The following is a 26,014-nucleotide window of genomic DNA, read 5'->3' on the forward strand; positions in this document are numbered from 1 at the left end:
CTGATTAGCGTCACGCGCAAAGGAGTGGTTTGGAAAAATGAGTCGTTGTACGAATCATTTGGGAGTCGGTGAGCAAATCAGTTAAAAATAAATGCATATTATAAGACAAATAAAGTGTTTTTTTATCCTTGCATGCATGTTAAACTGTTTTTGGGAACTCCTAAAACAAAAATAGGAACATTTCAAATGCTATGATAGGGGCTCTTTAATTCAGGAACTTGCAAACTGTTACAACCAGATCTTTTGTGAACAAATCAGTCAGACACGTGAATGTTTCATCCAGTACAAAAAGTCAACCGTATTATCTGGTTCCCTGAAAAGAACAGCTCACTGGAGCAAGATTATGAGTCATCAATGATATACATGACTTTTAAAATGTTTTTGGTGGCTATTTTTCCATTTTTGGAGATTAGCAGATGTGGTCACTATGAACTGTTGCAGTATGGAAAAGATCTTTATAAAGAATGATGAAAAAAATTGTTTTGTCTTTTAGAGTTAGAATTGCACCATACAAGTGTGTAACGACATGAGACTGAGAACATAATAACAGTGAACTATTCCTTTAAAGGAGAGTTGGAATAATATTTAATTATCATAGGCACTGTGTACTCTGAGCTTCTGAGTTATTATAAGGAGAAATCACAAAGAACTGTAATGAGCAGGAGCTGAAGAGTAAATGAGGAAATGTTTGCATTTCCTCTCAGGAGAGTTTGCTACAGCACAGAGAACATGGTTTACCTTGCAAGTGCCAATGCAGCCAACGGGCCTCTCCGGTCTCCCACTCAAACCAAGCTTCTTATTAATGGCAAGGAAGCGGTATGCCTTGAAAAATAGAGACAGACACACATTAATATATATATATATATATATATATATATATATATATATATATATCTCACACTCATTAAGGACTAGAATGCCTGTGTGTGTCCATTATGTGTGTAAAAGGTATTATCTGAGCCATTATTGTACAGGCACCATGCGGTTTAATTCATAACATGCATGTTTTGTTCAGTGGCTGATTCTGAAAGTCTGGTTATTTCCCTTGAGAAAAGGTCAAGTTTGTTGTTGCACGTGTTTGTGCAAGTTTCTTTCAGTTAAAACAGCTCAAACATGCATTTTAGTCTGGGACTAGCTTTTGCCTTGTCTATGGAAACCGGGGATAGTGTGACAAAGATGAATCAGAATGAGCCAGACCAGACAGTTTACCTGGCAGTTTTAAGTTGGTTTCAGTGTACTGCAGTGATATTTTTCACAAGATCTTAGAGACAATAATTAAGACAGAGATCAGAGTAATTAAGCCATTATTTGAGCGTAACACTTTCACAACACTTCCTTGTGACCTCAAGAAAGCTGCTATCTTCTGCATCACTAATTTATCATTTAGCTCATACTTTAATAAATCTCAGCTTGCAGTACACTTAGAGTCTCTGTTCACTTGGAGCAACCTGGTGTTAAGTGGTGTAAAGTTCATGGTTTCTTGGTTACTTTCGCTTTCTAGCCTAGATTTTTCAATCATTACACTTTGCTGTACAAAATTGTAGGAATAACCAGATTAATGCATTTTCTGAAGAAAATGCAAAACTGTGCTTTATCAAAAGCTCACCATGATGCAACTGTGCACAAGTCTAATAAGATTCATCCCATTTTGCATAGATAGCTAGAAAAAAAATGTTCCACCTCCAAATGTACTCTATTTTTAGCGTCACAAAGTCAACTGATCCAGACAGATATGCTACCATTCAAAGAATTGGGGTCATTTCTTACATTTAAGCAATTTATTTTGGTCATGAGACATGCATCATAGAGGATATGCGCATGACGTCACCATCAGCCGGAGTGAATGCGGTCACGCCCACTAAGTGGCAAAAAGACAGAAGCAGGCAGCATTCGTTTTTAGCGTGAATGCAGTGAAAAACACAAAACACAAAAACAGGAAAGAGCTTTACGATTGACTGTACAACTAGATTTGACCAGAAATCTGAGGTACTGTATATTTTTACTGCAAAAAGCAACAGAACAGACTATATTTTGCATAATTGGATGTTTTTAAAACACTGACAAAAAACTATACAAGTTCTAGGGCTGGATAATATGATGATATACAGTATAACATTAATGTAAGTGATCACTCGGATTTAGACCGACCATATTGTATTTATATAAAATGTTTACAGGCAAATTTTCTTAATTTATTTCCCCGGCGTCAAAATCAGACACATTTAAATGTCAGGAAACACGATTCCTGGCTGCATTTCAATATCCATGGATCACTGGATCTTTGGTAAGTTGTAAGGAACACTATATCGGGTCCAACTTTTAGTTTAAACTGATAATAATTTTACTCGCATTTTCACAGTTTCCAGCCACGCAGCAGCTGGGAACGTGTTCTGGGAGTGTGTTCTGGCAGGAAAGTGACATTCAATGCGTTCCATCTATTAGTTGAAAATGGGGGATGCTGCTTAATAAAGAATGAAAAGTCTGAAGGTGTCTTTTTTTTTTGTAGGATTCTAATAATGAAGAGAAAGTTTGAAGAACAACATTTATTTGAAATACAAATTTTAAATATGTATTAAATATTATATGATTATAAAAAAGGTATAATCTAGAATTTTGTCACTTCTGATCATTTTTTGTGTCCTTGCTGAATTAAAGTATATTGATTTATTTCAAACAAACAATTAAACAAACAAACCCGATATTTTTAAACAGTGTAAGTGTGATTCAGTCTCAATTTTAGCTGGATTAGTCCTCTCCCAGTAACAATTACATGCAAGTTGAGTAAAAGAGTAATCGGTAAAGAGTCTCAGCAGAACAAAACAGTGCAAGGAGATTAAACAGAAGTATGAGTCAATGTGACTTTCCCATCCAACACATAAACCACTTTGCCAGTGACACTCATCAACCACATGTTTAAAGGCAGAGCTGAAGTCACGACACACACACACCTTAAAAATGGCAACAAATACAATGTCAGCCAGGGCAAAACACCGAACAGTACAGCAGTAATTCGCATGATTTATTCAAGCCACAGAATTGTATTCCTGCCTCCCTGCCACCCTATTTCACCAATATCCACTCACTAGGAGATCTATGGCCTCATCAAAGCTCAGGTGTGCCCTTCAATCTAAATCTATGGGATTTGTCTGCCAAGTATAAATCACAAGACTGATTTCTCAGAAAAGTAATAGTTCACTTCTCCTGAAGCTTAGCAACCTAACAGTCTAAGAACAAACCTCCCTCCCTGCATATGGTGACGCTTGCCTCACTATTAATTATATTCCAGTGCAGAGAGTACAAAGAGTGTGCCGACACCTTTACGACAATAGATGGAGCTCTATTTCTCTCTGACCTCTTGCAGTCTGACATCCTCAGAATAACACTCCAATACAAGAGTGTACTGCACAACACGACGAAAAGAAAAGAAAAAAAAAACAGAACAATAAGCCCCTGCCGAGGAGAATCCAGCTCATATCCAACCGAAACAGGAAAATAGATGCTAATTTAGATGAAATCCAGTAGTCAAAACATTTTTGAGAGAGATTTATGCTCCAGAACTCTTTTTTTCTCTCATTGTGGATCTCTGTACCTTGGAAAATTTGTGTGCAGAATAGCAATGAGGGGAAGACACAACCGAATCGAGAGCGCTCTGCCTCTAATCAAAAGCTCAACATGTCTGACACGAAACCTGCAAATGTCACGCATGCTAAGCCTGTAGCACATCAAGAGGGGCAGTGAAGCCACAGTGCTGATGTTGAAACAAACCTCTTTAATACGCAGGATTCTACAATTAAGACCTTCACGCTCGTATCACTTACTTTCAGTAGCCTTGCCGCTTGAATTAGAAACAGCACGTCAACCTATATGAACTGCTCTCTTATCTGCGCTTGTATTTGACATGATTATTTAAGAATATCAGTAATGTGGTGAGAGATTTTTGATAAACTCTCACTGTGTCAAAATGTTCCATTTACAATGTAATTTGGCTAAAAAATGAGTTTTGTAACCAATTACAGACATTTGTGCATGAATACAATGGCAGATCAGATTGATTTCAAGTAGTTTACAGGTTATTGGTAAAGACAACTAAGCAAATTTGCAGTCTCATCCATGGATGTATTATTTTCAATCTTTGTTGTGGCACACAATAATGAGTGTTGGAGATCACCTGACACTCCAACCAAAGCTTTACAACCAAAGTAAATCCATAGATCCATAAATCCATAGACCGTAATTTAGAACGATTTTAGATTTGCATGTTGCACCACTTACCATGAGTCTGAGTAATAGCCAATATGCATTGTAAGTGAGAGATTATTATCAACAATATAATCAAAAAGGTAAAGACAGAGTAAATAAGCAAGTATAGACAGCTTCAATTATTATAATGGGGGAGTTCTCCAGATCCCAAAACTCTGATTGGCTTTTGCACAGTAAGAAAGATTTATTGATTATAGCAGGACTGGAGTGTTCCAGTATGGACGCGTTGCTAGATTTCCATGTGTCATTTATTCAGATTTTGGACATATTTTGTTTCGAGTCAAGCTGCTCAATAAGTTAACCATGAATGCTGTTTGATTTACTTATTTAGGGTTTAAAAGAATTGATTGAATGAATAATTAACAGATAGATTTGATATTAACTACACTACTGTTCAAAACATCCTATGCATCAAAGAATCATTAAAAAGATATTTCAACGTTGATAATAATAGATAAACAGAACAGAAAATATTAGAAAGATTTCTGAAGGATTGTGTGATATGGAAGACTGGAGAAATGGTAGCTGAACACGGTATTGGAAATGAATACAAATGAATAATTATAAAATTAAATAATTATTTAAGGAATTATATGTATATTGCATCTTTTACCATGAAAAGTGACAGCAATGAAGGTTCTGCAGCTGATCTAAAGTAGGCTGCTCCAAGCATCCTTATACTCAGCAAACTATCGCTCCCTCTAATGCACACTTGAGTGCACACACACACACACACACAACCGACCACAGATAGAACAGTGTCGAGAGAAGCAGATACTGTTGGGTGTCTGATTTTAAACAGCTTTTAAACCAAACTGCAATAAATTGCACGTTCCGGTGACAAAACCTTACCACCCACACACACACCCACAGACAGAAGAACAAACACGTAAACACTCTCGCACATATTGCTCCATGCTCTGACGATTACAGACAGAATGAGCACAAAAAACATTTAGCAAAAGATAATAATCTAATAATCTGATGACCAGTTTAGACCAGGTTGGTCAGAAAAATGAACGCTGCTTTCTATTGATATATTGTCACTCTTTTGCTAGTACGTTTGTAAGTCTTTTGTCAAACTAATTTCATCAATAGTGCACGAGTGAGGTTCGAACCATGGTGTAAATCTTAAAGAGAAAGCAAAAACAAATCACTAACTGACATGAGGGATGTGCCAGTCAATCCAACCCCCTTGATAAACTGGCGAATGGTTTAATGGAGCGACTGCCGCAGAAATGGATCAGTCTGGAAAATATGTTTGGTGGTCATTTTGATTGATTGAAACGGGCTACCTTCACCAGCTCTTTCTGAGGCCAGATCTGAATGGGCTCCACCTGCTGTGGGGTCTGAGTTTGAATGCCATAGGTGTTGAGGAAGACCTGCAATCTGAAAGACACAAGCAAGACAGAGACAATCAAACATTAAACACAACTAAAGATAAGGTGTGTCATTTTGGCAACATTAGTGGAATCAAAGGAAAAAAACAATGACAAGCTTATAGAAGCCAGTAGAGGTTATCATTTATTTTTTTCTGGCTTATTTTCTTGATATCACCACCTGCGTGCTCCCATGTGTTTAAAAATAATAATTCCATTGCAATTCTATTGTTGTAATTGTTGTGCCACATTCTATTCCCCTGTTCAAAAATGAATCACATTATAGTGACATCTGGTTCTAGTTCAAGAAAACATAATCCTTTTTTTTTTACTATTAACTATTAAAAATAATTACATCCAATTTGTCTTTAATGTGGCATTATACCTAATATTATATGAACCCCAACCCTTACCCTTCAACTGGAAAATAATAGAAATAAATGTAATCTTTTTTATGATTAAAAAACTAAATCTAGAGTGCTAATCTATGGCATAATGTCAAAACACTAATTCACCAGTGGTTACCTCAAAATATTCCTATAAGTTTTTATAATGGGGTTTTTCTATTTATGAGTAAATAAGGTGTGTGGAAAACATAACTTGATAATACTTGGGTACTTCTTCAAAGTAAACTGCACACACTCACACGTATTACTTATTAAAAACACGTTTTAAACAGCTTAAAAATTTTCGTTTCTATATGGGTGTGTTTCATTTACGCAGTAGAAACAACAAAGTATCATCAAGTTATGTTTACCACAGACCTTATTTTACTCATCATTGGACAAATCCCGTAGTAAAAATCCATAGGAAAGTCTCATAGGAACCACTGGCAGGTTATTCGTCCGGTTTCAACACCATCCCTGGATCACTCTATTTTGCATCTCAAAAAAAAAAAAAAAAAAAGAAGTGTATCCTGCATGGTGCACTAAGCTAGCAGACTATTAGTTAATGGTAGGGTAATGTAATAGTAAGCTAGTGAAGAAGAGTAAATAAAGAATGTTTAATTGACTGTGATAACATGTTTCCACGGGTATTAATTGGCTACAGATTTACATTTTTCTTTTACTACTTTCTTTTCTATACATGTAAAGTAAAATTATAAAGCTAAGTGTTAAATAACACTCAAATTAAATTATATAAAACTAGTCATTGCTTCTGTGTGAATGGATCCAATACAAATGCTGAAGGACTGATAGCAAATTTGACATCTTTCACTCTTCTGACAAACATAACCACTCTATAATTTTTTCCTCTTTTGTAAAGTCAGTCACGTTATTTTGATTTTTTTTTTCTTTTGCTCTTGGAGTAAATGAGAATGCAACCATTTTATTTGTTGTAGTTTCTGTTCACCACTATTTCCGTTTAGTTAACTTTTCCCGGAAAAGTGAAAAGGGTCCAATTGACCATTTTATCTTCAGTAAAATTATGTAGCAATTTAAAAGACATTTATAGTCATATTTCCCTAGTTAATATGCATCGTAAAGTGGTTATGTAGGATTTGCCATCAAACATTGATGTAAAGTATCCATAAGGGCCATGGGGAAACAATCTTGCATGACACAGTGAATACATAAACGAGTGCTTTGCAAGTACTTCTCATGCTGAGGGGTTCAATGGAATTGTATGTTTACAAGCAACCAGAACAGCATCCACTATAATATTTTAACAACATTATTTTTAGCTTTGCAGGGAAGGTAAGGTGTTAAGTGGAATTTGATGCTTTAAATGAAGGTATGATGGTTGAGTTGGACCAGTAAACCTGATCAAGGTTTGCAGTGTGAAGAAGGGGAAAGGTGGGTTAAGTGCTGGGGTGAACAATGTTAAATGAACTGCAGAGTGGGTCTGGCTGGGACCAGCTGGCCACATGACCTCTATCACCACTTCCTCTGCCCAGAAAAGCTTTAAATGAGAGTGCTGATAGATGAAGGCTACAGAATAGCCCAATAATTAATGTGAAGGCATCAATTAGACCAGAGAGAGAGAGAGAGAGAGAGAGAGAGAGAGAGACATGAGAAATGTATTTACCTTTGACTTTCTGCTATCAGGGCCACATGAATGACCACATCGTTCACAATGGGACCCTGCAGGAAACAAACAGAGAAGATGTATTGGAAAACTTTGGGCCTCTATGGAGAAGACTTAAAGGCAAGGGCACAGAGTGTAAAATCCATCGTCTGTGAATTCAGGAGTGAGTGACCTTAAAAAGAAAGAACTTAAGAGTGAGAAAGTCAGAGCACCTAGAGTATAACCGATGACTGTGTGACAGGAGGGAATAGGGGAAAAACAAGTTTCACCGAGAGGTAGAGAAAGAGAGACTGCAGACAAAGATGAGGGAGATGACGGTGGATCAGAGCCCTGATTCTTCATGCTAGCTCATTACAGACGTTTGGGCTGGATGATGTAGTAATTTCGCTGAGATAATGAGCTGCTGATTGCTGAAGGTTTAGGTTGGGTCATATCAATCAGTGGCTAAAGCCCTCTGCCTACACACAGAGGACACCCAGAATCCATTTAAACCTTCCACAGCCACAACTCCAAAACTGCAAGAGCATCTTTAATGGCTAATTTGTCCTTTTTTTTCCAGAGATCGCAACACGCAGGCTTCTCTGTTTCATAACAATCGTTATTTCAGCGATTCTGCTTGGTGCTATGGTAAAACAAATTGCAGGCACTTCTCTTGCAAAAATGTACAGCGTTTACCAACCCTCTGCAGCTACAAATCCCAAAGCCAAAATATTAGGCAGCTAATATGTAAATAACACACCTTCAAATGCACTAAAATGTGTCAAAAGTTGGGATTTATTAGTCTGAAACGAAGATATATATTTGTGAGGCTGTTTGCTATGTTGTGGTTTGCTTCCCATTAAAATGGGGGCGGTAAGTGCTCGGTGAACAGGGCAAATAACAGCTTTGGGTTAAATGACACTGGCACAGCTATTTTGTGGAGGCAGTGCAGTGAGTCATCACAAGGGTTGATCAACAGAGACTATACATGCTAATTCTGCCCTGCGTGAGGGCTGCAGAGGAGAAGTACATTTTGTTCAGGTAGACAGAAGCAGGTTCAAGCTGCTCTTGATGGATGGGAAGTGAATGTCTAGGTATGTTATTAGTCTGCGACAGGTGCGGAAGGATTTAAAAAAGTTAAAAGGTGCAATATAACTTCAGTAGTTTGCATAGCACCAAGAACAACAGTGAAACATTATATAAACATTAGGATTAAATCATCACCATTAGTGGCACCAAACAAAATTGCAAAACCATAAACATTACGCATTATCCAGATGCTTTTGTCTGAAGCGACTGAAGGCTGGGCATTATACACTTTCCGACTGAGGATCACACATGGCAGGCAATCAAGTCTCCCCGAATGCAACAGGATACGCATTACAAATAAAAACAATGTGTCTAATAAAAATGGTTTAAAATGTAAAATATTTTTTATATTCTATGACTGTGCTCATTATACACTACACAATTTTCAGTCAAATCTGACCGAGTCTGACTTTCGGACTCGTACAGACTGAAATTTGGGGAAAAAATCTATGCTAAATGTAGTAGACCGGACTTAATGCATTTGGGGCATATGTTTAATCTGATTCATTTACACGTACTCATTTAGCTGACGCTTTTATCCAAAGCGACTTACAATTGCTATATATTTCAGAGGTCGCACGCCTCTGGAGCAACTAGGGGTTAAGTGTCTTGCTCAGGAACACATTGGTGTTTTACAGTGGATTCGAACCCGGGTCTCTCACACCAAAGGCATGTGTCCTATCCACTGCGCCATTATCACCCTGATTCTCTGGGAACACACAAACCAACTCATGACCATGGCAGATGAGCAATATGAATCACTTTCTTTCTATTCCTATAGATTCTGTTGTTGATCACCACAGAATTTACTTTGACTCAAATTTCAGATTCAGTAAATAATATAACATACATCACAATAATAGTATAAGGGGCAGATACTGTACATGTGTACATTCCAAGTCTGTCAGTGCATTTCTCTGTTTTGTTTGTATAACGTGAGGTATGAAATATATGCCAGCACACCCTATTATGCTGGAATAGAAGAAAGTACTTTAGCAGGAAAAAAAAACATACTTCACCTTTGATATGCACATCTTTTCTCACAGCAGTGTGGTATATTTTAGTGAGGTTTTATTGATTGTTGAAATAGAGAATGGATGAATGAATTAATTGATAGTTGTATTTGAGTGACTAATTATAACATTTTATATTGTATATTTTGTGTTGTAATTCACCTGCTCGGGGACTGCAGATGGAAACTAGCTTAAGCTAAATCTGGTGCAAAGCATCTTTAATTAATGTTTTTTTGCACATTGTCCCTGTTGAAATAAATAAATAAATGAAAATGAAATGAAAAAAATGGCTGTTGTGATGGCAGTTGGTGGTGTACAAATTTCTGCAAGTCAAGTCTACTATTGTTACTAGTGGGAGCCCCCCTGTTCTCTCTGTACTGAAGCAGCAGACATTAAACTATGAACAGCTCAATAGGACTAACAGTGATTAGAAATGCTCTTTATTAATGTCTCTATTATCAATCAGTCAAATGACCTCTATTCATAATGTGGCTTCAAGAGCCCCATGTTAAGTCAAACAGTCAATTATTTACCTTCAATGACAAATCTGTCAGACCCTGCAACTTTAGGAACATTAATAAATTGAAGACCGAAACAGATGTCACACGAAAAACGAGGAATGAGGAAAGGCTCTTGCAACTTACAGTACAGCATAATTATGCTATATCTGCAGAAAAGCATAAATTAGTCCTCAAAACAAAAAACCTATAAGGCATTTTACTGTGATGGTATCAGATGGGAATATTGTGGTACTCTGATGTATACTATGTAAGATTATCATATTTAAATTCATATGTATTTACTAGCACTCCAACTTCAAATAGTGCTCTAGTCAACAATATGCTATTGTCAATACGGTATAGTATAAATGTGAGGTTGGTAAGCAATTTTAATGTGTGATGGCATCTTCTGAACATTTGACGCTTTCACTAATTCAACAATCATACATTGAAGGGCTTAGACTCTAATAGTATGTTAAGACTGACTGTGGTGTAAGCCGCTCCTGCGTGCTGAAGAAAATTTCATATCTGATGCAAAGAGCACTTGAAAAACCTCCCCTTCGGCAGCTAAGTGATGTTTTCACAGATTCTGGAGCTGCTGGAATTGAGATGGGATCACTAATGGCAAAACTCCACAGCTTGTGAGTGTATCACAAAGGTGTAAAAGCACAGACTAATGAAATGCTATAACTGTTGCCTCAAATGCAATATATCATGTTATTAGAATGCTTTCTGCACACAGTAGCAGCAAGCCACAACACAACATTCTACACCAGCGTTGGTCATGCGGCGGTATACAGTATGCTCTATTTCGACAACCTAATATAAGCCTTATGGTAAATGTTTTTTTTTTTTAGACCTATAAAGATTTTATTATATCTCAATTCAAACTAAATGGAACTTTAAAGATTCTATTATAATCAGAAGGCCTGAAATAAGCCCCTTTTCTATGAATCCATTTATGTGATAAATCAATGCAAACCCAAAGGACTGTCTCTTGATATGATGTGGATAAAGGAGATCTGGCAGATCCACAATAGCATTGTAGTTTGTTCTGCCAAAACAAAAACATTAACCGATGTGAACTACAGCTGCTCTTTGTGATGCCTAATGTACCTTTAAGGATCAAAATTCAAAGAAGTCTCTATGTTGATGCAGTGAGATAGCTCTCAAATGTCAAACACTGCAGCTGGTAAGTTTGGGAGCTGTTTGCATTTTAGGTTACACATTTCAGTTGATAAAGCACCCCATAAAGCTAAGAAATGGAGATAGAAAAATTAAGTCATGAGACCATATTGAAATTCTGGGATAACATTATTTATTTTAAATTGCAAATAAACAGAGTTTTAAGATTTTGAAAAATGTTTAATAAAACAATGAAAAATGTCAAATTTAAGCATTGGCCTCAGATTTGTATGTAAAAAAAAATAAAAAATAAAAATAAACTCTTTCCAAAGTAGAATGTAAAAAGTGCTTACTTTTTCAACTCCATTCCACATCTTATAATAGAGCGAGGGGCTCCCTATGCAACAACGCACGTCTGGCCACAATCACCTTAAAGAAATTGAAAAGGTTGGGGATTGGACTTTGGAGAGGGTGGGAGTGTAATAGTGAACAAAGGCTTGCTGTGAATTCAATACACATCACCCCCCTTTCTAGAAGGACCACAGATATATTAGATCTAGTCTGCAATCCTTATGACAAGAAGAAAAAAAAAATCAATTTATATTAAAGTGAGGCAGGTGAAAGCCTCAGGAGTCTGGTGCTTGTCAGTGGTGTTGTATGTGATGTAATTCCCATAAAGATGCAGTGTGTGGAGTGAGAAGAGATAAGGAGGCTGATTACTAATACCTTTAGAGCTGCTCCAAAGGAAAGTCTGTGCAGAGAGGTTTGAGAAACGGGTTAGGACTGTGTTTTTAAGCCTCTGACAAAACACACCGTCACAAAAGTAATATGAAAGAAGCTGACACAGACCAAACATTGACACTTTTGTAATTCATTTCACAGGCTCCCTATCTAAAAAGCATCAAACATCAATAAAGCACACCAAAAGACATTAGGTTTAGATGCATTTCTGTGTCTCTCTGTATTAAGTGACATAATAATTCAGTATTTCAATATTTTACTTTATTAAAATTGACTGACAGGTTCTGATTTGGGAACTGATCTGGAATGGATCTGGGGGTCTATTGGTTTGGGTTGAAAGACCTGTTCACACCAACACAAATGTTTAGCACAGAAATGGAGCCCGATTTTCACATTTCATTTGTCTGTTTGAAGATGGTCAGAATGAAAATCCACTCTTTAACAGTCGGTGACGCATATGTAAATCAGTTACAAAAGGGCACAACTTTCCTTTTTTTGTGTGTGTGTGTTTTTTCCTTTATTGAGATAAAAAGTAGATAACACTAAGTAGAGTGAGAAAAAGAGGGTGGTGGGACTGGGAAAGCTGGGACTCAAACTCTGGTCTCCCAAAGCGCAACCGACACATCAGAACGTTGCCCACAAGGCTATTGGCTCAGACAAATGGCACAGCTTTCCATTTCTAACACCTTCTTGTTCACAGAACAGCCAGATTTTTTTTTTTTTATTATAATGTTGATCAAAAAACAACAGTACAGAGATCAGAGTCATGTCCAGATTCTTGCCCTGCTATTTGCTTAGCCAAATTCTCTGTTCACAAGTGTAGTCTTTTTGAAAATTTAGGGCTATAAAGAAAAGACACACTGGTAAAATGGTGAATTTTATATTTGTATTTTTTTCCAAAAAAGAAAATGTTTGTTTAAAAGTTTTGTCAATGTAAGCTTTGTAACAAGTGTGTCTGTTAAGTTTGGTAAAAAAAAATGTATGGAAATTGGCTCTTGGCAAATGAGAGCAGGTGCTACTGGGGATTGAGGGAGATTGTCTTCCGGTTCTGTTCGCAGAGACGCTGCTGACATGTTCTCTGGTACCAGTAACCAGTATTATAACCAGTGCACACATGAGCAGGGTCTCTGCAGACTCGTGAACGCAGAACCGGAAGAGAATACAATGTTTAATAATTCGTAGTTTTCGTTATTTTTGGACAAAAATGTATTTTCGATGCTTCAAAACAGTCTAACTAACCCACTGATGTCACAAAGACTACTTTGATGATATCTTTATTTCCTTTATGGACAAGGACAGTATTCCGTGTATATACATTTTCAATAGAGAGAAAGAAAACTCTCGGACTAAATCTAAAATATCTTAGACTGTCTTCTGAAGATGAACAGAGGTCTTACGGGCTTGGAACGTCAAGAGGGTTTTTCATTTTTGGGTGAACTAAGCCTTTAAGGACATTTTAGTTATTTTGTTTCAAAGGAGTACATTTAAGAGTCATTTATGTTCAAATAAGTATAAATTGATATTAATAAGAGTAAATACTCTTAATTGCAATTGAACTCCTAAGTCTGAAATTTTTCTTCCCCAAACCACTTAAGCAGGGTTTGGACAAAACTTAAAAGAGGCAAGCTTCTGGACTTTACTCTTAAAAAAAAAAAGTTTTGTTTTTTTTAGATTTCACAGCCTAAAAACAGCTTAATTTTGTTTGTCTTGACTAGCTGGCTGCTGAATACATCCATGCATCAGGCTGGAAGAATGCTTGATCACCATTACTTACTAGGAGATGACATGGAATGACATGGTTTATCCTGAAATATTTTTCCAGTGAAATATACTCCAAACATTACAACATCAGAGTGACACTGGATTTGGATTCTCGTACTATAAAGTGTGGAGTTATACTAACTGAGTGAGTGACACATAAATGATATCTTGCCACATTCATCACGTCTGCTGGCTGTCGGTGATAAACATACAACACATCTGTCATCACTCCGAAGACGTTTGAGAAAAGACTTTCAGCTCCAACAACAAATATGTTTCCACATGGCACAGAATTACAGAATGTTGCCTGCCCAAATGTACAGCCCTTCTTTTGCTCTCTCTTTAATATTTTCAACCCATCATCGTTCTCTCCTGCACTGTGAAGTGTTTTGTTTGTGCCTCTCAGCATGAAGGTGGACAATTGAGGTGCTTTAGAGCTATGTGTTCATGTGGGTGCATATGTGGGTGCATAAATTTTCCATCAATATTTTCAGGACTTAAAACACACACACACGCACAAACAAACGAACGCAAGATACATTCACAAGTTGCTTTTATCTAAAGTGACTTACATTGTATTCAAGATACACATTTTGTAGTTTGAACCTATGACCTTGGGATTATTAGTGCTGTGCTCTATAGTTTCAGCAACAGTCAGACTGGATGGATGCCGTATGGCCACTGATATGTCTTCACCATTTGTAGTGTTTATTTGTGGTGTGTTCTGGAATTCCCTTGGGGTGTTTATGAAGTGACTCATATGAAAAAGACACGCAGACAGGACATTTCATGTGGAACGAGTTGCGTCCAATCCCCATAGTCCTAAACTCAAACCCCAAACAATCACGTCCAATAAAACATACCGCAGTAACATCCTGTGTTTTCAGTTGTTGAGAACAGCCAACAAAACAATGGGACTGAGCTGGAATACAAGTGTCTTAAATGCACAAATTAAATATGAATCAGAAAAATACAGCGCCTTCAAAGCTAAGTAGGCCTCTTTCCCTGAGCTTGTGTATGTGAGCGAGGGAAGCATTTCAAAAGCTGTTCTCCGTGTTTAAAAGGCACAAAGACGAGGCTGCTTCCTGCACCTTGGCTGCTCTGCTGAACAATCGTTTCTAAATTTAAACTGAGCTCCATCTGTGCTTTGTTGAAAGAGGGTACATCCATCAATCAGGAAAAAAAGCCTGTCTAATCTCTGAGCAAGGACATGGTTCAGAATGAAGATCTGCCTTCATATTGGGGACAAAGTATGGGAGAGGTTAGGAGAAAAAGTGTAGGCTGAGAACAACTTATGCATAAACACAAACTGGCAATGATATTCAATCATGTAGTGCATGAGGTCTCACATAATGGTCGCATAAAGGTGCTCAAAGACAGGCCGTAACACAAAGACAAACATAAACCGACACTTCATATGACTACATCCAATCTACAAACATAGCCTGCTGCACATGTACACATCACATAAACAGCAGTCACGGCAACAAGCCCCTTAGCCAGTGTAGCCTTTGATGCAAAAGCAAAGAGACAAGCACATTACGCATTACTGTGCAATATGCAGTGTCCCTCTTCAAAGCAGCATGGCCCCTCCCACTATCCCATGCAGATGTGCAACACTCATGAACAAAAACATCGCCTCTGATTAAACATACTTGCACTTCCAAGCCAACACTTGTCAAATTACAGTTACATCTCAACTATGACTGAGGTTATTCGGGGGGATTTTGCTGGCAATATACAATTAAAGGGATAGAAAATTTAATTTAGCCAAATTTTAGATTTACTCACCCTCAAGTCATCCTAGGTTTATACGAGATTTTTCTTTCAGACGAATACAATGGGAGTTACATTAAAATGTCCAGGCTTTTCCAAGCTTTATAATGGCAGTGAATGGCTGTTTCTGATTGAAGTCCATAAAAGTGCATCAATCCATGATAAAAGCGCTCCACATGTCTCCGGGGGGTTAATAAATGCCTTCTGAAGCGAAACGATGCGTTTTTGTAAGAAAAATATTCATATTTAAAACTTTATAAACTATAATCAGAAGGACGTACGCATCATTTTACGGTGGAAGACTAACCCGACCTGACGCACAATGTAATAATGTCGAACACGGAAGCTCAGAGGAAAGAGCAAATCATTTCTACATAATAGATAAGGAGCTTCAATGTTCGGCATTGCATTGTGCGTCGGGTCGGGTTAGTCTTCCACCGTAAATCGATGCTCAGCATTAATCTCAGCACTCGCTCAGCACTAATCTCAACTTCTTTGTTAGCTTTTCTTGGACGCCTGAGTCACCATTCTCACCACAATAGAAGCGTCAGACGTTTTTGACAGGAAGTGACATTTCTGATAGCTCCCTGATTCCTCACATACTTACATGAAGTCTGCATTCAATAGCTAGCGCTGTGTTATGTATAAAAACTATGATAAACACCCCTTCTTTGTAACAAGACTGCTGCTTCCCAACAGCCACAGACATCACATGAAAATTCTAATCTAAAAGTCATGAAGCAAAACCAGTGAAGCATTTACAGACCAGGGGCTGACACCACAGATTCACAAACAAACAAACAAAAACAAAAAATCTAAAATGAATTCATACACCAAAGTTATGCTCACCAAGGCTACATTTATTTGACCAAAAATACAGTAGAGACAACATTAGTGTGAAATATTATTACAATTTAAAATAACAGTTTTGTATTTAAATTTTTTGGGATTTGTCATATATTCCTGTAAATGTCAAAGCTGAATTTTCAGCATCATTCATCCAGTCTTTAGTGTCACATGATCCCACAGAAATCATTCTAATATGCTGCTCAAATAACATTTATTATTATCATCAATGCTCAAAATAGTTTTTTTGTTTAAACCCTTTTCTTCAGGACTCTTTAATGGATAGATAGTTCAACAGAACAGTACCTATTTAAAATAGAGACCAGGTTTATTAAAAACCTAGAAAAGTTTATTTGGAGAAAAGAATCTTACTGGTGCCAAACTTTTGAATGGTATAGTGTATACTTAATACAATTATCAACAGGTTTCAACTGCTTTTTACTAGATAGGCTACACTGATGAAAATGTTGTTGTTTTTTTAATTTACATGTGCATTTTTTAACCTGTTCCACTTTTTGTCAGGGCTCCGACACAAACCCTGAGCAAAACTGGAATGAACAGATGCTGTATTAAAAAGCGATACTGCAGAGTGTTTATAGAGACAGATGAGGGAGTACTTTTCTAGCTATGAAACAGCAGGTGTCCCAAGGTTTCTCTTATCAAAAACAGTGTGATCTGTCTCAGCACTAACAGATCTGCTAGGAAATGCAGAAAAACAAGTCAGCTGTAGGGGACTGATACGGAGATGTGAAGAAAAGCCGAAAACAAATTATGCATGAGGCTCTGAGAGAGATTAAATACACAGGCAATTCATGTGTGTTTACAGGATAGATTTTAGTATTCGAGTAGTTGGCTGAAGAGAGACGGGATGCAGCTCACCTGATTGGAGTATCGCATGCTGACGTTCCTCTGATCCTCTCGTGGCACGTAACGATGGATGGGGTCGATGTCTTTTGGGCTGATCAAACCATCCACTGAACAGCAGACACAGAACGGGAACCAGTTACTGTTTTTCAGTTCACATCAGCTTTAAAACAAATCTCTGCATTTTTAACCCAGACAAGGTTTTCGATTTAAAAACAAGCCCTTAGCATAGATAACCAACATCTCTGCTGGTCTGGATTTTACTGCAACGCAAACACATGAATCATTGCTTACAATATGTATCACTCTGGGTGTGCTGCATTGGTAATAACATTGCTGAAAATACAATATTTTGTGGGGAAAATCATGTTAATAGTTAATAGGGATTGTTATTAGACTTGCAGAAAATCCAACTTGATGTGGCACGAGCAGTCAAGAGCTACGGTGGAGGAGAAGATTAATGACTTCCATTTTCTGTCTTTCTCTCAAAAATGGCTTCAGAAGTCTTGAAAATTAGTGCACAAGTCACCAAAAGGACATGAAGTTGAAAAAAGAATGCTAACAATGTTTCACACAACCAATGTAATTCATAAAAATACAAAAATAGAACATTTGTTGACCTCCATTAATATGGTCCCATTATTTAGTTTGGTTCATAAACCATTTTGTCAATAGCTTTCAGAGGGATCCCAGTAGTTTAGTCTCTCTTTCCTTTTGACGAATATGCGCAAAAGTCACTGCATGAATAAATAAAAGAATATCTATGTAAACTCTCTTAGTGTGTGCCTGTGTTGTGTGAAGCAGCCTGACCCCTGGGCTCTGGATGGATCTGAAACTCACCCAGTAGCTTAGCGATGTTATAGAGGGCCTGTCCCCAGAGGAACATCATCCCATCACGCCCCGAGTTGCTGGGGAAGCGCTTCTGGCTGCCATGTTTCTTCTGTTCAGCCTCTACAAAGTCTGCTGGCACGTAGTAATACTTGGGAATAACAACATGCCCTGCGGAGAATCCAATTAGACAAAATTCAAAGAGTCCCAGGTGTCTTCTGAAAATATACGAGGCAATTCTGTGGTGTGCAGTTGGATGCTGACTGGTCAATACAGCATCCCAACTGTGCTAAAATAATACATACATAATAATATTTATTCAGCAATGACGGATTTAATTGATCAAAAATTACAGTAAGGACATTTACATTCAAATAATGAAGCAGTACAACTGTTTTCAACATTGATAATAATATGAATTGCTTCTTAGGGGAGCAAATCAGCATATTAGAATGATTTCTGAACAATCATGTGACACTGAAGACTGGAGTAATGATGCTGAAAATTCAGCTTTGCCATTACTGGAATAAATTACATTTAAATATATATTCACAAACTTTTTGAACAGTAGTTTATAGTAACAGGTATGGGACTTTTGGAACTTTTTTTTGTTTGCCAGAGAAGAAATAAAAGCACTAACTGGCCAATCTGCATGGAATGTAAAAAGACATATTCAGGGCAATAGCCGAGTACAACTTGCTTACGTGATTTTGCTCAGAAAAATGAAGAATGTTACTGCTATTCATATTGGATGTAAGTTCTGTTATTTAGATATCACTAATGACTATTTACTTGATAAATATATAAAAAAGACGACAAGATAAATCCATGCAGAAAAAAAGCTGTCAGCACAATCCAGCCTATCTGTAAATTCACCTTTTCTCTGTCAAGTATAATTTAGTCGACTAAGCCAAGCTCTCATCTATACCGATGAGGCCCATTGTAAGCAAATGTAAAGAGCTGAAATAGTTAAGTTGCTCATTGTGGTTACACTTCTGAAGAGTGCTATTCTGAAGAACTGTCAGAACTGTTTTTTGTCTGCCAGTGGGGAATCGACGGTGTTCTGGTCTGTTTAAATAATGAGCATCTTCTCTGTTGTGCACTTGACTGAAACGCGTCTAAGGAAATCACGCAGCGAGGGAGAGATGAATACGAAAGGACCACTCTAATAAAGAGTAATGGGAAAATAACACTCATTGGCAGCGGCTGGAGGACAGTGGCACGCAAGCAGAGTCCATCACAATGTGACATGCTTTGGCAGTTTGTCCTAAAAGATGCGCGTGTGTATGCATGTGTGTGTGTGTGTCCAGAAGTTACCCTCAAAAGACTGGAAGATGACAGCCTGTAGCAGTTCCTCATACTCTTTGACTTGAGCAGGATTTCCTCTAAACACACCTAAACAAAAGGTCAAAAAAAGAGAATTTACAAAACACTCCATCCTCGTCCTCCAGGTAATACTGCTCCGGGACGGGGCAATTATACAGGTGGCCCTGATTTCAGCAAGCTTAGCATTTACATGCAACAGTCTAAAAACGTTTGCAAAATTTCCAGAAAAAACGACATTAATTGATTAACTGTAAGTAATAGTTTAACATCGCATTACACATAGTTGCAATGTAATACTGTCCAATTTATGGGTTTTCCAAAGAAAACCTATGAACTACCATATTTATGGTGAAAAACAGCAAAAGGACATTGCCATTTTTTGTTTCCTCTTTCTGTTGTCAGTAATGTACATTAGGGAGTTTTGTGTTACACTCTCTTTAAAGTTTTTTTGTGTCATTTGTGCTACCCTGATGATGTTTTGTCTATGCGAGTTACCACATAGGTCGTTTATACACGTGTAATGGCCATGTTTTATGGACAGGCAACTTGGGATTTATCATGTGGCTTTCTGTGGTATCATCTGTTTTTATTATGTACAAAGGCAGTTTTTTTTTTCAGGATTTCTTTTCAGTGAAACCATGAAAACCATGCTATTATATTGAGGTCCCCTCGAAAAGGAGATGTCATATCTCAAGGGATTTTCCTCTGAACAATAACAATAACATTCATATGCACAATACAATACAATACAAAACAATATATTATTATAGAGCCCACTGAGCCTACAATTTATTATCCATGAATCTTACCGTCAATCATCATATAGATGAAAAAAATGGGAAACTCGCACTCAATCCCATCAAAGAGCTGAAAAACAGCACAGGGCAGAGAATAAGACACTTGATAAGAGAATTGAACATTACTGTTCAAACCTGTTATTGGTACATGGTATATACATGAATTACTCAATCTGCCTGTGTGCAATATGCAATAAGATTGTAAAAAAAAAAAAAAAAACGAGCAAACAAAAATAAAAAAATAAATCCCACACGATTAAATGAATAGTACATTTGGAGTGCCACACAACCCGTAATTTGACTGCCTTTGACTGCAATATGTTACCTGCAGCAAAATGCAGATGTATAATATAGAAGCCTTTCAAAACATTGAGAGGAAATGCCAGACAACCTCTGTTTTCCAGTTACGATAGTTCAGGAAAACAGAAAACAATTATGTTGAAGTAAAGTACAGCAGTCAAGCAGAAACTCCATTAAAAAGCCATAGTGCTCCGTCTCTGTTTCCCAAGAGCAGAGCCATGAATCACTTGGGTTTGAAATTAAAATCAACTCAGATGTAGAGATGGTTTGTGAGTGTGAAAATGCAATAATTAATTCAAATTATGTGACTGCAGCTTGTTTTATCAATTCATTTAGAAGTATAAGTCAACATTTAAGTGCCTACAGATGCTGTGTTAAAATGAAAGCCTTTCAAACAGGAATTAAAAATGCAGGCTTCATGTGCACATATGTGGGCAGATTGACTTTACTAAGGGAGTAATCCATCTAAAACATTTGTATCAATACAAACCAAATAAATAGGGATTAACAAACAATTTTGTGTGGGCATATTTGTGCTCAAGGAGCATTCTGATGATGCTTTATTTCGATCAATCATACCACGTTTAGCAACCCACTTTTTCAGGCTGCAATTAAAACTTTAAGCTCATGCATTCACAATATTCTCGCTATTCATGGCATGAAACGTTCGTAATACAATTCTGTGATCCTCTTTTCATCCCTGCCAATTATATGACAACCTCAATTCGAATGATCTGTCTTTAGAAAAAGAAATCTTGTGAGCTGCTTAAGAGGTGCAAAATCTAAAGCACACTTTGATGACTGAAAGGGAACAAAATGTCTCTCAACCTTTCCCAAATGTAATTAAGACTTCCCTATCTCTGCTAGCAATCTCGCAAGACAATTGCTGTGGTATTAGGAGATAAGAGTGAGAGATTAGGATGTAATGAAATAAAGGCTGTTAATTGGACTGGTCTCGCATCATTGGCATAATCACATAAAAGCTGTTTCAGGACAAACATAGGGTTACTTGTATAGGCATTTTCTAAAACTGAGAGAAAATATCTAAATTAATCTGCTTTCTAACTAACAGTTTAAAATCATTTGATTTAAAGGACCATTTTTCAAGACTATACATGGTTTCTTAGCACTAGAGGATTTGAGAGAGAGTGAGTGAGAGGGAGAGAGAGAGAGAGTAGGGATGGGGCAGACATATTAAATAAATGTCTCCTGGGTGGGAAAGAGAAGACACTAAGGCCTACTCACAGTAAACAGAAGGAGTCTCTGGGGTCTTTGGCTTCACTTACTACAATTACTTAGTGAGGCTATATCATTCACCAGAGGAAATTCAGTCACTATGAGACATTCAGGCTTGAAATCCTCTGTCATCATAACTTAGTTATGGGTTCAACAGAATGTAAACTCCAACCAGGCAGAAGAGTTTGTATTTGTCTGAACATGACAGGCTGATAACAAAGATATCAAGAACATATTTCATGGCACAATGAATTAATGTATCAACATAATGAAAACATACAATCGGATTACATTATTTTATAAGAAAAGGACTATTACACAAACAAAAATACTGTTCAGGGAACATGGGATACCAGTACTGTTTTTAAAAAAACAACATCCAAACAGGCGTATATCAGGCCTGTCTATTGACTGGTTTTTGAGAGGTTTCGAGACCTCTGGCTCTCCAACAAACCATCTTGTTTAAGCAGTTTTTGTGTGTGTGTGATAAAAGTGGGTAGATCGTAATACCATGGTACGGAATGGTTACCTACTATCGCATCTATTTCTTCGACGGTTCTACTCAAAAGTACGCCACTGTTCAAAAGTTTAGGGCCGGTAATATTTTGTAGATATTTTTATTTTTTAAAGAAGTCTCTTATGCTCACCAAGCTTTAATGTTTTATTAATTTACCAGTAAAAACTCTAATATTGTGAAATATTACAGTATAAAACAACAGTTTTTTACAATCCCATTTACGGAAAAAGTTGGGACATTTTGTAAAATGCAATAAAATCAAAGATCTGCATTTTGTTAATTCTTCTTTTTCTATGACAAAAGTACAAAGGAAAGATTTTCAATGTTGTCACAGACCAACTTAATTGTAATTGATGGCTGCAACAAGTGGAAGCAACTCAACAGTCTGTGGTCATCGTTGCCTGATTCTCCTCCTCATGATGTGTCATATATTTTCAATAAGAGAGAGATCTGGACAACAGGTTAGTTAGTCAAGCACATCCCCTATGGTGTAGAGTGTCTAGAAACAAAAGGATATATTTGTGGCAAAAATCATTAGGATATTAAGTAAAGATCATGTTCCATGAAGATATTTTGAAAATTTCCAACCATAAATATATATACATAAACATATTTTTGTGAGTGGATACAGCAAAATCTCGAACATAAATGGACAACTTGCGATTTTCTCAATGTTTTTATTTTTTTTTGCACCCTCAGATTCCAGATTTTCAAATAGTTATATCTCGGCTAAATATTGTCCTATCCTAAAAAAGCTTATCTATTCTGCTTTCAGATGATGCATACATCTCAATTTCAAAAAAATGTACACTTGTGACTGGTCCAGGATTTGTGGTCCAGGGTCACATATATATATCTGTATACAACCCCAATATACACCTCCATGTCATTGATACCTTCAGATATGCAAGTCACCCACGCCGTTTTTTTGGAGTGTGTTGCAGCCATCAAAATCAAAATGTGTTTAAATTTATAAAATACAATTAATTTGGCCAGTGAAAACATTTATCATTGTACCAGTCAAATAAAACTTTAAGAGATTTAACAACCAGATTCTTGATTTTATTGCATTTTACAAAATGTCCCAACTTTTCTGGAAATCGCATTGTTGATTTTTATTTAAATGTAATTCATTCCTGTAATTTATTCATGTTGAAAATGGTTGTCCTGCTTAATATTTTTGTGAAAACCTTCACAAAAAAAGGTCAAATGAAATGATTTATTTGAAATAATAATGAAAGTATTAATTTAATGTAAAACAAACAAACAAACAAATAAATAACTTACTGACCCCAAACATTTGAATGATAGTGTACATAAAGGAATAGCTTGGTGCAACCATAGTTTCACAGCCTACACATGAAAATACCATGGCACTTTCTTGTTTGGCTGAATCAAGTAATCAGGTTAATGTACTGTATTGATGGAGCATTTGGCCAGACTAAAGAGTCCTTTTCTTCTTTTACTTCTCATTTCCTTCTACTTGTGGGAGGTCAGCTCTGGCAGCTGATGTGATGATAGCTGCGGGTTAAATCTCCCCCTTTCAGATTTCAGATTCAGGCGCAGTGTGTTTCCAGCTAATTCTGGACTTAATAGCCTCACAGTTCAATCCAATCAAATGGGATTTACCCATAGCCCTCGTATTCTCCTGAGAGATGAATAAATAAATAAATCTGCACCAGATTAAAAGATGCATATAAAAATGGCTGAGTGCCATTTATTAGATCTCAGTCACTAACCTTTATAGCAAAATCTCTGTTTCTCAAAAAAAAGGGGCTAAACCTGAGGCTAGTCATAACTCATCCCAAATATGGGGAAAAAAGACTGTTTTCATTTTCCCTTTCCTTTCCATCCATTACTTTTTCATTTCAGCTGACATACTAACAACACTCACCTTCATCTCAGCAGGTTTGTAGTGCCTGCGGTTCTTGTCTTCATTGGTCGTTCTGTAGCCGTCCCGTAAGAAGCGTTTGAAGCCATACTTGCCCTTCAGTTTGCGGACTATCTTGTCCAGAGTCTGGGAATATAGAGCATCATCGTCCACGGCGAACGCTGGGTAGCTGATGCAGGGCAGGAGGGCTGAATCAGTGTTCTAGATGACAAGAGCACTTGCATTAGAAACAGACATTGAGCAACTCATTGCTCCTCTATTGAATTTGCCTTCCATCAGGAAATATCAAGGCAACCCAGGGTTAAGTGACCACTCTCTTTCTGAGGATGGGCTATTTTTCTACATTAGCCTCTGCAGTTTTAATAACACATTAGTCAGATTCATGAAGAAGCTTCAATACATGCTATACATTATCCTAAACACTTCAAGCCACAGAATAGAACAATCTCACTCAACTTACAAGCGAAGAAAATTTCTGCAAAATGCACTGCATTAATTTGGCTTAATTATGCTAATTTACCTGTTCTTTGACATATATCACTTTGTTCTCCATTTAATTTAGCACAGAGAAGAATGTAAACTATGCAATGCTAATGGATATAGCGTAGGAGGGTTGATGGATGCAGCTTTCTCTAAAGATGCTATTACAGGGGTCATATTACATTACATTTTTCTTGACAATTTGAATTAAAAGAATACACGTACTAGTTTCAGTATAAAATATACATTTATCAAAACTAAGTTTTAAATATACTTGGATTTCAAAAGTCAGAAAAGCAAATGCATTAAAGAGCCCCTATCATGGATTTTTCAAAATGACTGTTCATATGGTGTGGAATATAGCTCTAAGGGAATGAAAACATCCTGCAAAGATTTATATCTGAAAGTGCACCATATATAAAGTTATCGTCTTTCAAAAGTGAGTCTATGAAATGAACTGTATTTGAAACGAGTCATTAGCTGTTTCGTAGTGACGTAGATACAAAACGTTGGCATATTGACCGCGCCCAGTTACTGAGCGCGCAGACGTAAGTGTATTCAAATACTTCAGCTGAATAGCATCATGTCGAGAAGACGGTGTGTTCTACATTGCAAAGATAGTTCAGCCACTTGTTTTCATTGCCCAGGGACGAGCATGTGAAGAATCAGTGGATAAGAGTTCATATTTGAAACGATACCAGAACAGTATAGCCCGAACCTTGTGTTCTCATCATTTTAATGACGTTTCATTCAAAAAACTAAATTAATTCAAATGTGGATTCGCAAGCCGGTTGTTCCCGAAGGAGGGCTCAGTATCCAGTGTATATGGACCAGGTTCGTCCTCCGAATCACAATCTGTAAGTATTATTAATAATGTTTGCTGTTATGTTTCCTGTGTTGTGTACACTCTGCGCAGCTTCTAAGGCAATTACCTCCAAAACGACTAAGCCAAAAGTTATTTAAACCACATTGCCGCTAAAAAGGCAAGGCTAACAACGTTTCACAATCTTAATTAGGGCCCAAGCCCTGAAAGGGCGAAGGCCCTATTGTTTTCCTTGGGATTATTTTTCTTTACTATTATTATTAGGGCCCAAGCCCTGAAAGGGCGAAGGCCCTATTGTTTTCCTTGGGATTATTAGGGCCCAAGCCCTGAAAGGGCGAAGGCCCTATTGTTTTCCTTGGGATTATTTTTCTTTACTATTATTATTAGGGCCCAAGCCCTGAAAGGGCGAAGGCCCTATTGTTTTCCTTGGGATTATTAGGGCCCAAGCCCTGAAA

At 37.1% G+C, this 26,014-nt stretch overlaps 1 protein-coding gene across 3 annotated transcripts in view; it reads right to left on the bottom strand.

Moving 5' to 3' along the window:
- Positions 1-26,014, bottom strand: part of phkb (phosphorylase kinase, beta) — an 87,609-nt gene that overhangs the window by 13,722 nt on the left and 47,873 nt on the right. For all 3 annotated transcript variants that reach the window (XM_039693447.2, XM_039693445.2, XM_039693446.2), the window contains 8 exons: positions 24,260-24,457; positions 20,325-20,382; positions 19,507-19,584; positions 18,202-18,360; positions 17,377-17,471; positions 7,668-7,723; positions 5,556-5,649; positions 739-822 (listed from right to left, as the gene is read on the bottom strand). In XM_039693447.2, coding sequence (XP_039549381.2) covers positions 739-822; positions 5,556-5,649; positions 7,668-7,723; positions 17,377-17,471; positions 18,202-18,360; positions 19,507-19,584; positions 20,325-20,382; positions 24,260-24,457 — 822 coding nt within the window. The remainder of the gene's footprint in view (positions 1-738; positions 823-5,555; positions 5,650-7,667; positions 7,724-17,376; positions 17,472-18,201; positions 18,361-19,506; positions 19,585-20,324; positions 20,383-24,259; positions 24,458-26,014) is intronic.

The sequence above is a fragment of the Pimephales promelas genome, chromosome 1 (genome assembly GCF_988280905.1).
Source record: "Pimephales promelas chromosome 1, fPimPro1.hap1.1, whole genome shotgun sequence".
Lineage (NCBI taxonomy): Eukaryota > Metazoa > Chordata > Actinopteri > Cypriniformes > Leuciscidae > Pimephales > Pimephales promelas.